Source organism: Branchiostoma lanceolatum, chromosome 13 (assembly GCF_035083965.1).
Source record: "Branchiostoma lanceolatum isolate klBraLanc5 chromosome 13, klBraLanc5.hap2, whole genome shotgun sequence".
Classification (NCBI taxonomy): domain Eukaryota; kingdom Metazoa; phylum Chordata; class Leptocardii; order Amphioxiformes; family Branchiostomatidae; genus Branchiostoma; species Branchiostoma lanceolatum.
Genome location: NC_089734.1, coordinates 297,326 through 311,429, shown reverse-complemented (window position 1 = coordinate 311,429; position 14,104 = coordinate 297,326). Strand labels below are relative to the sequence as shown.

The 14,104-nt window shown below is 48.4% G+C and overlaps 2 protein-coding genes across 5 annotated transcripts in view; one reads left to right on the top strand and one right to left on the bottom strand.

Annotated features, from left to right (window-relative positions):
- Positions 1-14,104, top strand: part of LOC136447185 (transformation/transcription domain-associated protein-like) — a 261,663-nt gene that overhangs the window by 187,405 nt on the left and 60,154 nt on the right. The window lies entirely within an intron of this gene.
- Positions 653-9,777, bottom strand: LOC136447186 (leucine-rich repeat, immunoglobulin-like domain and transmembrane domain-containing protein 2). Of its 3 annotated transcripts, none has more exons than XM_066445886.1 (2): positions 9,044-9,777; positions 653-5,050 (listed from the first exon to the last, which is right to left on the bottom strand). In XM_066445886.1, exon 2 carries the CDS (start codon positions 5,006-5,008, stop codon positions 2,471-2,473), a length of 2,538 nt encoding a protein of 845 aa, XP_066301983.1. In that variant the 5' UTR covers positions 5,009-5,050; positions 9,044-9,777; the 3' UTR covers positions 653-2,470. The 3 variants fall into 3 exon arrangements, with proteins under 3 accessions (XP_066301983.1, XP_066301986.1, XP_066301985.1); XM_066445889.1 differs by having other exon boundaries at positions 653-5,046; XM_066445888.1 differs by lacking the exon at positions 9,044-9,777 and adding an exon at positions 8,070-8,557.

Here is a 14,104-nt window from a genome sequence, read left to right as displayed (position 1 = left end):
CTCTATAACACTGGGCAGCTGTGAGTTATTGAACTGGAGAACTGTCCTACATTGTATGTGGAGCTCTTTGGTATGTTTAAGTAATCATCTTTAGATCTATGGCTATTATGCACCACAGCATTTTTTAGAAAAACAAAACTTTATGTATCACAAGTTTTATGGATGTATTGTGTTTCCTTTTTTTCTGAAGGATAGAACCATAGATCCGCCTGTAGACTTGGATGGAGGTGCAGACATTATGGTCATGCAAGTTATATCTTTGTAGGACTTGATTTTATTGATCTTTTGTTTTGTCTTTACAACTGCCTTTAACAATCTGCTTCTTATTCTGAAAATTTGAACATTTGGTGCCCTCACACAATTATTAAATTGTTGGCACGTAAGAACTTTTAATCATTTGCAAAAGTTTGTATGTCTACAATAATGTTGATGGTGTTTGTTGTAGGTTTACATGTACTTCTGATTAAAACATTGAAAAACCAGGTGATAGCTGTAAGACCTACTTCTCACATCTGCATTGGCCGGAATGGCATCTCTGTTAAGTGTGAGACTTAACATTGAGTTATATGGAATGGACCTTATTAAGAATGTTTAATGTAACATCTTCCTACATTGCAATGAGCCATTCAGGGCACACAGCCAGTCTTCAGTAGAGAGTGTGGTGGATTTTATTATAATTCCAGAACATTGACCTCCATGTACACATCATTCGGTCCCCCGTACAAAATCTATTCACAACCCAGTAGAAAAACCAACAAGAGTATGTCATGCAGAATACCAGTAACCCCCATTAGGCCTCGTACCATCGATCCAGTCCTTACATAACCCCTGTAAGGGCCTCCCAGACCTCGGCCTAAGTCTTGGGACTTAGCCAGTTTTTGTAGACACTCTTACAGACGATGAAGGATAAGAATAGAGCAGCTGTATATGATTAAAGGAAATCAAGGAAGCAAATATGACACTGGTCACTTTAGACAGGCAAAATACATATCTAGAAACATTTTTTTATAAATATCTCTATTATTATAATAGTTAACTTTGAGACATACATGTAAATAATTGCACATTGCATTCAATGGTTTGCTTTACCCCCAGTGGGAACAGGAAATATAGGAATTCCCTTGAAATGTAGAAACGTCTTGCCATATTTGAAGCGACCAGTGTGACATGCTTGTATAAGTAATCTCCGCATGTGTTGAAGAGTGTTTACTTAGAAAACTAGCTATTACTGAGCACGTAGCTCCCATCCAACCCGCCTGCTCTGAACACCCGGGCTGCTCCCAACCGTACCGTCGATAATCAACCCTGCTCAGATCAGATTGTGCTTGGCACGCTCGGCTAGACGGAGGAACTGATTGGGATGCAGGACTGTCTCCAGGACCTGTCCCTACATCCGTCCTGGGACAGACATCTGCTGTTCAGGACAGACAGAAATTTCACCCCGTCTATGCATCCAAATATCGAAACTTACTGACATGAAATTGAGGGAGAGGTTAATTTTGTAAGCTTGAAAGGACTGGTTTAGCATCGAAAATGAAGAAATTGAATGTGGGCTCCCAAACTCTGTCTATCCTGGTACAGAAATCTGCTTTTCAGGACAGACAGAAATTCCACCCAAATATCGGAACTTTGTGACATGAAATTGAGGGAGAGGTTAATTTTGTAAGCTTCAAAGGACTGGTTTAGCATCGAAAATGAAGAAATTGAATGTGGGCTCCCAAACACTGAGAACAAACCTAGGGCCGGAGACAGCCCAGCACGGCACTCTGCTTGTAATGCAGAGCTGCGTGGCTGAGCCGGCTCGGTGCAGGGGTGCGTCGCACACAATATCGCCGCCTCAAACCGACTTCCTGCCGCTCTACAGTAACTAATGGACCCCATCAATCCCCGTCCTGATATCCCCTCGCTACGCACCCCCCATTCCTCTCCCTGCATCACACTGCATTAGAAAATAATAGCTTTTTCATATGAAGGCAGACCTTTGGTTATCCCTCACGTCTGGGCTGCGTGCGACCATCGGTAACTGTCAGGAGCCAATCCCTGCTGTAATTAAGGAGCTACGGGAAGAAAACTTATGGATGTCTTACCTACTAACACGGAGAGAGAACCCGCTCCGTCTTGGGCAGAGAGGACGAGGCAAAAGAGTTACAGACAAACCTGTGTGAGTTCTCTCTCTCCCGGCTCCGTCCGAAAGTCACGATCCGGCGCAGAAATCCGATGGGCGTACGTGGAAATCCATTTGTGTGGGATGAAGATATAAAGGAGATGCACGGCTGCCAAATGGCCTTTTGATAACAGCCCTCCATCAAAACATTACGCTCCAAACCATGCAGGGGATGGGCCTAACAATATTGACTTTCCTTCTCCCAGGTGACACAGACAACGCGTACAATATGAAGTAGACTCCCATCCCAATTGAACCCCGAATCAGTCAGTCAGGAATCCTATCAATGGAACACACCGGATGTTATCACAGCCTCGTCGTTTCCATGTCGACGTGTTGCAAATTAGTCGGGCCGTTTTCCACGACTTTCCTCTCCTCGCAATTCTCGACTCCGTCCATGAATTCCTCCGGCGGCGAATGGTAGAACGACACGTCGCTGTCGCGTTCGCTGGATCCCGTTTGCGTCATTTCCGCGTCGGCGTATTCCCCACTGGTTAAGGTGCTCCCTAAGGAACTGCTTCCTTGAGAACTGTTGTTTCCTTCGGACGTCGCGATCCTTAATCCGGTGGGACTGGAGACGAGCGACGGAGCTTTCCTGTGGCAGTCAGGGTTCTGCCACGTGCAGCCAGAATCGTTCTGGTCCATTCTACTAGAACTGTTGATCAAACAGGGTCCCTCTTCTCTGTGTACCTCCAAGTTACAGGTGTTTTTTCTCGTTATGTCAATTATGTTATCAGGTATGACTTCGTCTTTGATTTCTTCGCAGAAGTGGTCTTCTTCCACGTTTGTGTGAGGTTCAGTCTGTTTGTCGGAGCCGTGGTCCGATGTGGCAGCGCTGGATTGCGAGCTGTTGCAGCTGCTCTCGTCCTTACTGTGATGGACCTCGGCATTGATGTTGTACGTGTTGCCAGGATACGCGTCCTGATCCTGGTCATGTGACGTCGCTACCCTGGGCGTCTGCGTAACCGCCTTCTTGTGACTCCCGCTTTTCGAAGGCGGAGTGCGGTCGTTTGCGGGAGAACCCCCCGTGGGTCCTTTAAACGTTATCATCGACGGGTTGCTCTGGGCCCGCTGAACGTCGCTCAGCGAGCCATTGTTGCGAGGCGCCGCCATCTTGGCTTCGCTCCCGGACTTTGCTCGCTGGAACAGCATGCCGTTGATGAGTACGGGGATGGGGATTTCCCTCCCCTCGCGCACGCTGATGGCCTCGAACCCGGCGATGGTCCCCCTGCGGTAGTGCTGGTTGATGTCGGGCAGGGTGACGTCGATGGAGTAGGGCTCCTCGTAAGACGTGTACATCCCCAGCTCCTCCTCGTAAGAATCCTCCTTCTTGCGCTTCTTGCACTTCAGGTAGATGAGGTGGTAGAACATCAGCGCGGAGACCTGGATGCTGGCGATGCAGCCCAGCGCCGTCCCGATCACGATGTAGTAGTTGGAGTCATCCTGAGACGTCTCCGCGAGCGTCTTGAAGTCGACGCAGAACTCCCGCGCAGGAAAGAGTTTTCTCGCGTACTCCACGTGGAGACAAGCGGTGTATTGACTGGCCGGAGCCAGATCTTCGATGGTGTACGAAGTCACTTTTTTGTCCAGGTTTTTCGATCGGACGACATCGTTGTCATCTATACAGAAATACATGATCTTATACCTGGCTTCCCTTCTGTCCTCGGGAAGCCACATGAGCGTGGCAGAGTTTGGGGTGATGTTTGATATGGTCAGGTTTGCAGCATAGGGGGGGTCGGTGGGCCGGGCCGTGTAGGAGCCCTGGGGGGGTCCCGTAGGGTGGCTGGAGGGGGACACCGTCACGTACGCATCCGAAGTTCTATTCCCGAGCAGGTTGGATGCGATGCACGTATACCTGCCGTTATTGTAGATGCTCGCGTCGCGTACTTCCAGAATGCTGTCCTCCAGCTCCAGTACTTGGTTCGAACGCATCCCTGGGGATACGATATGCCCCTTGGGGGTAATCCATTGTATCGTCGGCCTGGGGTCACCGGTGGCAATACAGTGCAGCTCGATCGTCGCCCCTCGATGTACCTCCAAATCCAGGGGAGGGTTGATGATGAGGGGGGCACGGCAGGTCAAGTTCGCCAGCGGTACGTCCGCGAATCGCTTCCCCGCGTTGTGGTCAGGCGACGCGCACACGTACTTGTTCATGTGCATGGCGATCTCCGGCGGCGGCGTCCGCAACCAATCGCAGAACCAGTGGATCTCGCAGTTGCAGTGCCACGGGTTGCCATGGAGATGCACCAGCACCTTCTCCAGCAGGTGGCCAACCTCGCGCCGCCGCAGGACGGAAATCCGGTTGAACCGCAGGTTGAGCGACTGCAGCGACCTCATGCGGCTGGCCGCGCTCCAGGGGAATCCGGTCAGCAGGTTGTGGCCCAGGTAAACCCCCTCCAGGTGGGGCATGTCCACGAACGTGTCCCCGTCGACGCGCGCGATCGCGTTGTGCTCCAGGTACAGGTTCCGCAGCCCGGGTAATCCGCGCAGCGTGTCCCTCTGGAGCACCCGGATCTCGTTATAGTCCAGGGCCAGCTCCTTCAGGTTACGCAGACCGCTGAACGCGCCGGTCGCGATCCGGGCGATCTTGTTGTGCGGGAGACGCAGCTCCTCCAGCTTCTGCAGGTGCGTGAAGGCGTTCTCCGGGAGGTGGTTCAGGTTGTTGCGCGTCACGCTGAGCAGCTTTATTGTGCTGGGCAGATCCGGCGGAACCGCGGAGAGCTCACCCCGCTGGCAGTCCACCCACGACAGGCGGCACTTACACGACTCCGGGCACAACGTACGCACTCCCAGGACAAGCCAAGACACGCACAAGCCGGCCAGAAGACGTCTCAGAGATCCCATGGTCGTCTCAAGGAGCTCACTGCTCACCAGGTGTGCATCTGACTGGGAAGAAAAGAGGCGTGGTTAGTTAGTTGCTGTGGAGATTGATATATCAATGCAGGAAACATTAGCCTATACTATCAATCAGGTAGAGATAGAAGTCGTTGAGAGGATGTTAGCGGCTTACCAACATTACCGGGGACTGTAGATACGCATTTGCACATGTGTCACTCGTGCTGCGGTAGATGTAAGACTGATCCTAAAGAAGAACCTGCCGGAAGGAAGTTGCAGTGTCTTATGCTGAGAAATGTTCACGTCTTAAAGGGATCCTGTACTTTCAGACTGACATTACCTTGGACTGTAGATACATGTATTAATTATGTTACTGCTGGTACAGTAATACATGTACCGCTACTACTGATCCAATGGTAGAACCTCCCCTAGGGATGTCGCAGTGTCTGGTGATAAGGAATGTTCAAGCTAGTCTGAGAGTGAGAGCATTGAAATGGGACTTAGATTTAATTGCCTGACTACATTGCCTATACGTAATACTATGTACACCTGATATAATGTATGATCAATCTTGATTCAAACAACACAGATCCTATAGAGTACCCCGCCCTAGAAGGTTGCTGTGTCTTGTGATAAGGAATGCCTGGTGTTGTAACGGTTATGTGTGCAGACTGAATTACATCCTACATGCCCTGTATGTATGGACATCTTATAAGATGAATCCCCATGTGATGTAGATATGTATATGGCCTCCTTCAGTCAGTATTGACCATCATGGTAACATCCTAATTCAGCCCTTTAGGCCACACCAATTTAATTTCTTGGTTAACGGATTTTTATTTTCAATTTTAGCAACAACGAAAATCATGAAAACAGAAGGCTAGCTATAGGGTGAAAACTTGCACCTGACCCTGTTCACTCCCTGATACTATGTGCACCAAAGTACAAACTTTCCTCTGAGATTCTGTTTTCATGTTGTTTTTCCAATCTAGCATTTTTCTAAATTTTTATTCCATCAACCAAGAAAATGAATTGGTGTGGCCTTAGCTTCTGCAATCAGTTATGTCTAAACAGTCCTATGTGAGAATGACAGTCTCTGCCACATAGGGCACATCTGATGCAGTGTTTCTTTTGTGCGAGTCCACTTCTCTTCTCCTCTGCGCGGTGCATCAGTCTGGCTCCTGATGTTAGCTGTGTGCATCTCCAGCTGGGCCGACCATTGTCAATTGCAAGGTCCTCCCTGTATGTGCTTGTGATTGAATGTGTAGATTTGTATGTATCTCCTATAATGTGCCTTTGTACATTGATTTGAATCTTCCCCACACAGCAGTATGAGCGATCTGCCATTCACCGCCCCCTCCCCCGGGTTCTGCTCCCCCTCCCCCGGGTTCTGCTCCCCCTCCCCCGGGTTCTGCTCCCCCTCCCCCGGGTTCTGCTCCCCCTCCCCCGGGTTCTGCTCCCCTCCCTCGGGTTCTGCTCCCCCTCCCCCGGGTTCTGCTCCCCTCCCCTGTCAGATAACAGCACCACGTGGCACATTGGTACACACTAAAACCAGCATCAGCACTAAAACCAGCATCAGCACTAAAACCAGCATCAGCACTTAATCATGGCCGGTATTACGGCACGATTCCGTCCCCCTCTCACCACCACGCTGCACATTCTGATGTAATCTCGCTCCCTCCCGGGGAATGGCCCATTGTCTGGCCCGATCTGGGCCGGCCTTATTAAGCCGGGGCCATTTCGTGCCGAGTTAATGTCCTGACAGAGATCACATCGCACTGGAAGGGACACGCGCACCCCGATAAACGCCTGCCGACAGAACTCCCCGGACAAAACCGACAACACGACTCATTCAAAATTGATGGAAGGAATTAATTTGTGCTGCATGGAGGGGATTGTCCTGCTGGGTTGATTGCTTGACCCCCCGGCGTCGGACAGAAAAGGCGCCGCCCCTCGTGTCGTGGGCAATCCAGATTTACTAGCGAGGGAACGACACGAGCGTGAGATAAAATAATAGTGGTTCTGATTCAGCTCATGAGGTGCTGTTTACATCAGGGTTTGCTCATCACAAGGAACATGTTTGTTGTTGGAAACTTAGAAATCCAGGTTTTACTAGTGAGGGAACAACACAAGCGTTGGGCAGGAGGAGGTAGAATAATAGTGGTTCTGATTCAGCTCATGAGGCACTGTTAGCTTGGACAGCATCAGGGTTTGCTCATCACATTAGGAACATGTTTGTAGACAGGTTGGACACTTGGAAGTCAAGGTTTACTAGTGAGAGAACAACACAATAATAATTCATCTCTGGTTCTAATTCATCTCATCTTGTTTGTGCAACCCAGGATAAAGTCAATGTTTTCTCATTACAAGGAACAAGTCATGTTTATAGACAGGTTGGAAACTTGATGGGAGCAGATAGAGGTATAGAACCTTGGGCGTCATCATAACTGTCAATATATAAAATACATCGTCTCATATTGGAGATAAAATAATCATTAATAGTGGTTCTAATTCAGCTGATCTTGGTTGTGTAACCCAGGATTGATAACCAATGTTTGCTCATCACAGTGAGCATGTTGGGAGACAGGCTAGGAACTTTAACAGTGCAGATAGCGGTATAGAACCTTGAGCGCTCACATAATTGTCGATTTGTATTGTATCAACATTCAAGATAGAATAATAGTGGTCCCAATTTGGCTCATTGTGGTATTGTTAACAAGTCACGGTTCACATCAACGTCAATGTTTTCCTATCACAACGATGTTTGTAGACAGGGTGGGAGTATTGAAAGGAACCAGTAGAAGTATAGAGCCTTGGGCAGTCACATAACTGTCAATAGCTTGTACAACATTGGAGATGGACTAACAGCATGCCTAATTCAGCTGATGATAGTTGTGTAACCTGGGACCTCTTCAGCGTCAGTGTTTGCTCATCGCAGTGATGTTAGCAGACAGGCCGGGAGCTTGAAGGGAGCTGATAGAAGTGAAGCGCCCGGGGCACCCGTATAACTGTCATCTGTCTACTAATGAAACACGCGCCGCATCCGGAATGAAACGAGATGAAAGCTTACCTTTGGCAGCTACAAGCCGGGCCGAGAGCCGAGCGTTTACTGCCGCGTTTCAACGCAGGGAGTCGGCTCAACGCCCGCCAGCGTATCACGGCCCGGAGTGGAGCGCATTAACACAGACCGGAGACCTGGCTTAGCACACATCAGCTGGCCTTTCAAAGGGCCTGCCAGCTACCATAAGGCAGGACACGGGAGTGATTGATGGCTGGGGCCTCCTGCGTGAGCCAAGTCTTCCTGCATGCTGAAGCTTCTCCAGTATAAAATCCAACTTCATGTTTGTATATATATATATCATTAAATCCTCCGGATGTTACAGCCTCTGGGAAGGGAACCCCGCACCCCCGGTGCTCTGCTCCGGCTGGGTCGATGGCCGCTGGGTGAGTGCACAGCTGAGTGTAGTTTGGGGGAGTCGTGGTGAGACGATGTGACAGATCCCACATGCCGCCGTGTTTGTCATAATCCCGTTGAACCGGTCAGACGAGCCAATGGCAGGGTGGAGGGGGAACATGAGGTGCATACAGACTCCACACGCTCCGTCCTGTCTGGGAGAGCCTCCTCACTTCCGCATGGGGCAGACTCGCAGCACCGAGTACCAGCCGTAGGAGCTACGCTCCCCCCAAGCACAGGGTCGGATCAATATGCACAACCATTGGGCAGATCTATTGGATTCACCACCTTTTACAAATGCAGAGAAATGGGAGGCATTAATACAGCCGAGTGGACCGCACCAAACCTTTTTACAGGACGGGGATATTTATTCCCGCCTATAATGGCCCAAACGATCAATGATCCCAGGGGAGGCAGCCTGCGCGATGGTTTACTCGTGGCTCAATTAAAAGTATCTGCTTTCCAACAAAATTAATCTTTCATCGACACAATATCTCAGCTCCCATCAGGGCCAGCTGTAGCCCTGATAGGCGTCCCTAACTCCTGTTTACATGTTACTCCCCCGTAGCACCGGGGTTACATGCACTTACCCGGGTCAGGCTGGGCTATTCAGCAGTCGGCTTCCCCCGTCCTGGGCTGTAGTGTTGTACCTTCCTCTGTGGCAGCTGTATGTAGAGTTGTACCTTTGTGTTGTTCCTTTCTGCTGCCAGCTGACTGCACATTAGTGCTGGCCAGGCTCGCTGATTGGTATGCGGAGTTGTGGGCCCGTCATGGCCCGGCGATGGCCCCGTCTGATAGCCCCGTCCCCGGAACAAGCGGCCGGCCCGGACCGTGACACGTCGTTGTGATCATCTCATCTGCCGCGGCGTAACTCACCCCGACGGGCTGGTAATGGCACGGTCGCTACGACAACCGTCCGCCGCCGCGCTGTCCCCCGGACGTGCTCTGGCTGCCGGCCCGTCCGAACTGCGTCCTGACGTGGACGGGTCGACATTGATCTCCCCGGCAACCGTTACCGTGACTACCGGCTGCACCCACGCCCGGACTGATTTTACACCTTAATTTGTGTGTGCAGGTTTCACGGCGAGCTCTTCACACTGCACTAAAGCAGCGCACTCCGCACGGGAAGGCTTCTCCAAAAAGGGAACGTTTGACGGGAGACGCTCAAAATAGCATTACTACGTTTTGATACCCGTTTTCATGGTTTTACCAATCGAGGTTGGACATTAGCGGTTGAGAGATATTGTTATTGATGGGCGGCTGGGTTTTCCCCGAGTCTGCTAATTTCTGCCTGGGGACGTCGCGCCGTGCAGAGGGCTGACGTCGCGCCGCGCGGAGGGCTGACGTCGCGCCGCGCGGAGGGCTGACGTGGGGAGATGGATGCTGATGACGGATGGCAGATGCATACGTCAGCCATCCTCACCGCTCATTCCATCCGCCAGGAAACATCTGTTCCGAATCTTAAGTAATGAGACACAGGCCACAAATAAGGGGGAATGAAGTGCGGCCCAATCTCCCGGACTCCCATAACGGCCGCATTAAGCCGGCCTGATGTATGTGTGCTGTGGGGGACGTGTTTGCCGGGCCCATTGTGTGAGCGCTGGCCCACCGGCGGCGGCAGCACAATACAGGACAAAGGGCCCAGGGGGGCCTCTTGTCCCAACAGCAGGGGGGTCACCCCGGGGGTCAGAGGTTAGCTGGAATGTTGACCCTGTGTGTGTAGGCTGGTGAGTGATGGGTGTGGAACATTGGCGTTGGTAGGCGGAGGTTTGGGAGAGGGTTGCCAGGGGTAGCGGCTGATTGTGCTAGAGGCTGCTTCTGTCTGGGGCTGTTGCTGCATTGTATGGTGTAAACATAGCTGATAGCCCTACACTCAGAAACAGTTCTACCATACAAATACACATGCTTTACAAGTATAGAAAAGGATTACTGTAACTGTTGTGAAATTAAAATTGTATTTTTACAATATTAATGCCAGATGGAATTGGAATGGGAAAAGAAGAATTTTTAGTACTTCTGCACAAAATAATGGCTTCATATAACAAGCAATATTACTTCAGAATTTCTTTCTGATCGCGCTTTAGGTTTGGTGTAAATATAGCTGACAGCTACGTGTACTGTGCCATTAAAGTACTCCTGCCACACGGATGCACCTATGGAAACATGCTTCCCAAGTATAGAAAAGAACCACTCTGGTGTATGATTTTATCAAAGGAAAAAAACAGAATTGATATCACGACTGAAATCATGAAATGCCAAGTTAGATAAGATATGAGATAAGAAGGAATTGACTGATACTCCATTTAGCAGTATTCAAACCCATATAGAATTGAATCGGATGTTACTTTCATTAATTCTCCCAGATAGATCACCCTAAGCTTGTAGATTCTGTTAAGGTGTCAAAGGCACTCTGTTTACTGTTTCTTTTTATCAGGAAGTCCATATCCAAACCTCGATGACGCTGTAGTGGTAGAATCAAGACACTTCAGCCTTACCAAGTGCCAACTTAATGAGACAGACTGGCTATTCAGTGATTGTCTCAGTTTCTCCCAGAAAAATCACCCTCTAGAGTAAGACAGGTGCAGTTTACCGGGCCGTCCTCCATACCTCAGTGATGTAGTGTTAGTAACACTTCAGCCTTAGGCCACACCAATTTATTTTCTTGGTTAACAGAATAAAAAAAACTTTTTTAAATGCTAGATTGGAAAAACAACATGAAAACAGAATCTCAGAGGAAAATTTGTACTTTGGTACACACAGTTTCAAGGAGTGAACAGGGTCAGGTGCAAGTTTTCACCCCAGCCTCCTGTTTTCATGATTTTTCTTTTGCTAAAATTAAAAAATATAAAATAAAAATCCGTTAACCAAGAAATTAAATTGATGTGGCCTTACCGAGTACCAGCTGGATCAGATGGAATGGCTATGAGGCCATCACACTTAACAGAGTGCATATTTATTCATTTATCCATTTCTTAAGTTTTTCCAACGAAGTAAACGGCATGGCTGACAGGTGTTCCTTGCTTGGCAAAGGACACTTTTTAAAGGCCGCCACAACGAAATAGAGGTAGATTTGGAAAGCATACAGAAAGGCCTCAAACTCAGATTGTAGTGTCAGACTTTACTTTACCCTTACCGAGTGTAAATTTGATCAGACAACAGGACTATCTTAGACCGTCGCAGGAATGGGCAGGTTTGGAGTAGATACAAAAATGTCTTTCACTGATATCAACCTTTTGAGTAGATCATAACGAAAAAAAGCCCCAAGAACAAGAAAGACTGCTGTTTACTGTGTCTTCCTGCTCTCCAGAACTCCATATCCATTCATGAATGATGTTACACTAACACTTCTCCGTGTACCAATTGCAAGGGCCAACTTAATCAGACACCAAGGCTATCCGACCATCGCAGATTTGAGGTAGGAGCAAAAATGCCTCTCACTAATATCAACCTTTCGAGTAGACTATAACCAAAAAAAGCCCCCAGAACAAGAAAGACCAGACTGTTAACTGTCACAGTGTCTTTCTGCTCTCCAGAACTCCATACTGATCAATGATGACAACTTACACTTAGTCTAACATTTGACGATGTACAAGTGCCATCTTATCAGACACCACAGCTATCAGGCCATCGCAGAGTGGGTAGATTTGCCCGTGGAGCGGAAAGAGGCGAGAACTGTCGGTACTGAGGAGTGGAGGGGCAGGCAGCAGGTGTAGAATGGGTCTGTTACTGACTTGGAAATGGACAAGATGTGTCTGTTATCAACTGGGAGGTGGACAAGATGTGTCTAATACTGACTGGGAAATGGACAAGATGTGTCTATTACTGACTGGGAGATGGACAAGATGTGTCTACTGACTGGGAAATGGACAAGATGTGTCTTTTACTGACTGGGAAATGGACAAGATGTGTCTACTGACTGGGAGATGGACAAGATGTGTCTGTTACTGACTGGGAAATGGACAAGATGTGTCTATTACTGACTGGGAAATGGACAAGATGTGTCTTTTACTGACTGGGAAATGGACAGATGTGTCTTTTACTGACTGGGAAATGGACAGATGTGTCTTTTACTGACTGGGAGATGGACAAGATGTGTCTGTTACTGACTGGGAGATGGACAAGATGTGTCTGTTACTGACTGCTAGATGGACAAGATGTGTCTATTACTGACTGCTAGATGGACAAGATGTGTCTGTTACTGACTGGGAGATGGACAAGATGTGTCTATTACTGACTGGGAAATGGACAAGATGTGTCTTTTACTGACTGGGAGATGGACAAGATGTGTCTATTACTGACTGGGAGATGGACAAGATGTGTCTATTACTGACTGGGAGATGGACAAGATGTGTCTATTACTGACTGCTAGATGGACAAGATGTGTCTATTACTGACTGGGAGATGGACAAGATGTGTCTATTACTGACTGCTAGATGGACAAGATGTGTCTGTTACTGACTGGGAGATGGACAAGATGTGTCTATTACTGACTGGGAAATGGACAAGATGTGTCTTTTACTGACTGGGAGATGGACAAGATGTGTCTATTACTGACTGGGAGATGGACAAGATGTGTCTATTACTGACTGGGAGATGGACAAGATGTGTCTATTACTGACTGCTAGATGGACAAGATGTGTCTATTACTGACTGGGAAATGGACAGATGTGTCTTTTACTGACTGGGAAATGGACAGATGTGTCTTTTACTGACTGGGAGATGGACAAGATGTGTCTGTTACTGACTGGGAGATGGACAAGATGTGTCTATTACTGACTGGGAAATGGACAAGATGTGTCTTTTACTGACTGGGAAATGGACAGATGTGTCTTTTACTGACTGGGAAATGGACAGATGTGTCTTTTACTGACTGGGAGATGGACAAGATGTGTCTGTTACTGACTGGGAGATGGACAAGATGTGTCTATTACTGACTGGGAAATGGACAAGATGTGTCTTTTACTGACTGGGAGATGGACAAGATGTGTCTATTACTGACTGGGAGATGGACAAGATGTGTCTATTACTGACTGGGAGATGGACAAGATGTGTCTATTACTGACTGCTAGATGGACAAGATGTGTCTTTTACTGACTGGGAAATGGACAGATGTGTCTTTTACTGACTGGGAAATGGACAGATGTGTCTTTTACTGACTGGGAGATGGACAAGATGTGTCTGTTACTGACTGGGAGATGGACAAGATGTGTCTATTACTGACTGGGAAATGGACAAGATGTGTCTTTTACTGACTGGGAGATGGACAAGATGTGTCTATTACTGACTGGGAGATGGACAAGATGTGTCTATTACTGACTGGGAGATGGACAAGATGTGTCTATTACTGACTGCTAGATGGACAAGATGTGTCTGTTACTGACTGGGAGATGGACAAGATGTGTCTATTACTGACTGCTAGATGGACAAGATGTGTCTATTACTGACTGGGAGATGGACAAGATGTGTCTATTACTGACTGGGAGATGGACAAGATGTGTCTATTACTGACTGGGAGATGGACAAGATGTGTCTATTACTGACTGGGAGATGGACAAGATGTGTCTATTACTGACTGCTAGATGGACAAGATGTGTCTATTACTGACTGGGAGATGGACAAGATGTGTCTATTACTGACTGGGAGATGGACAA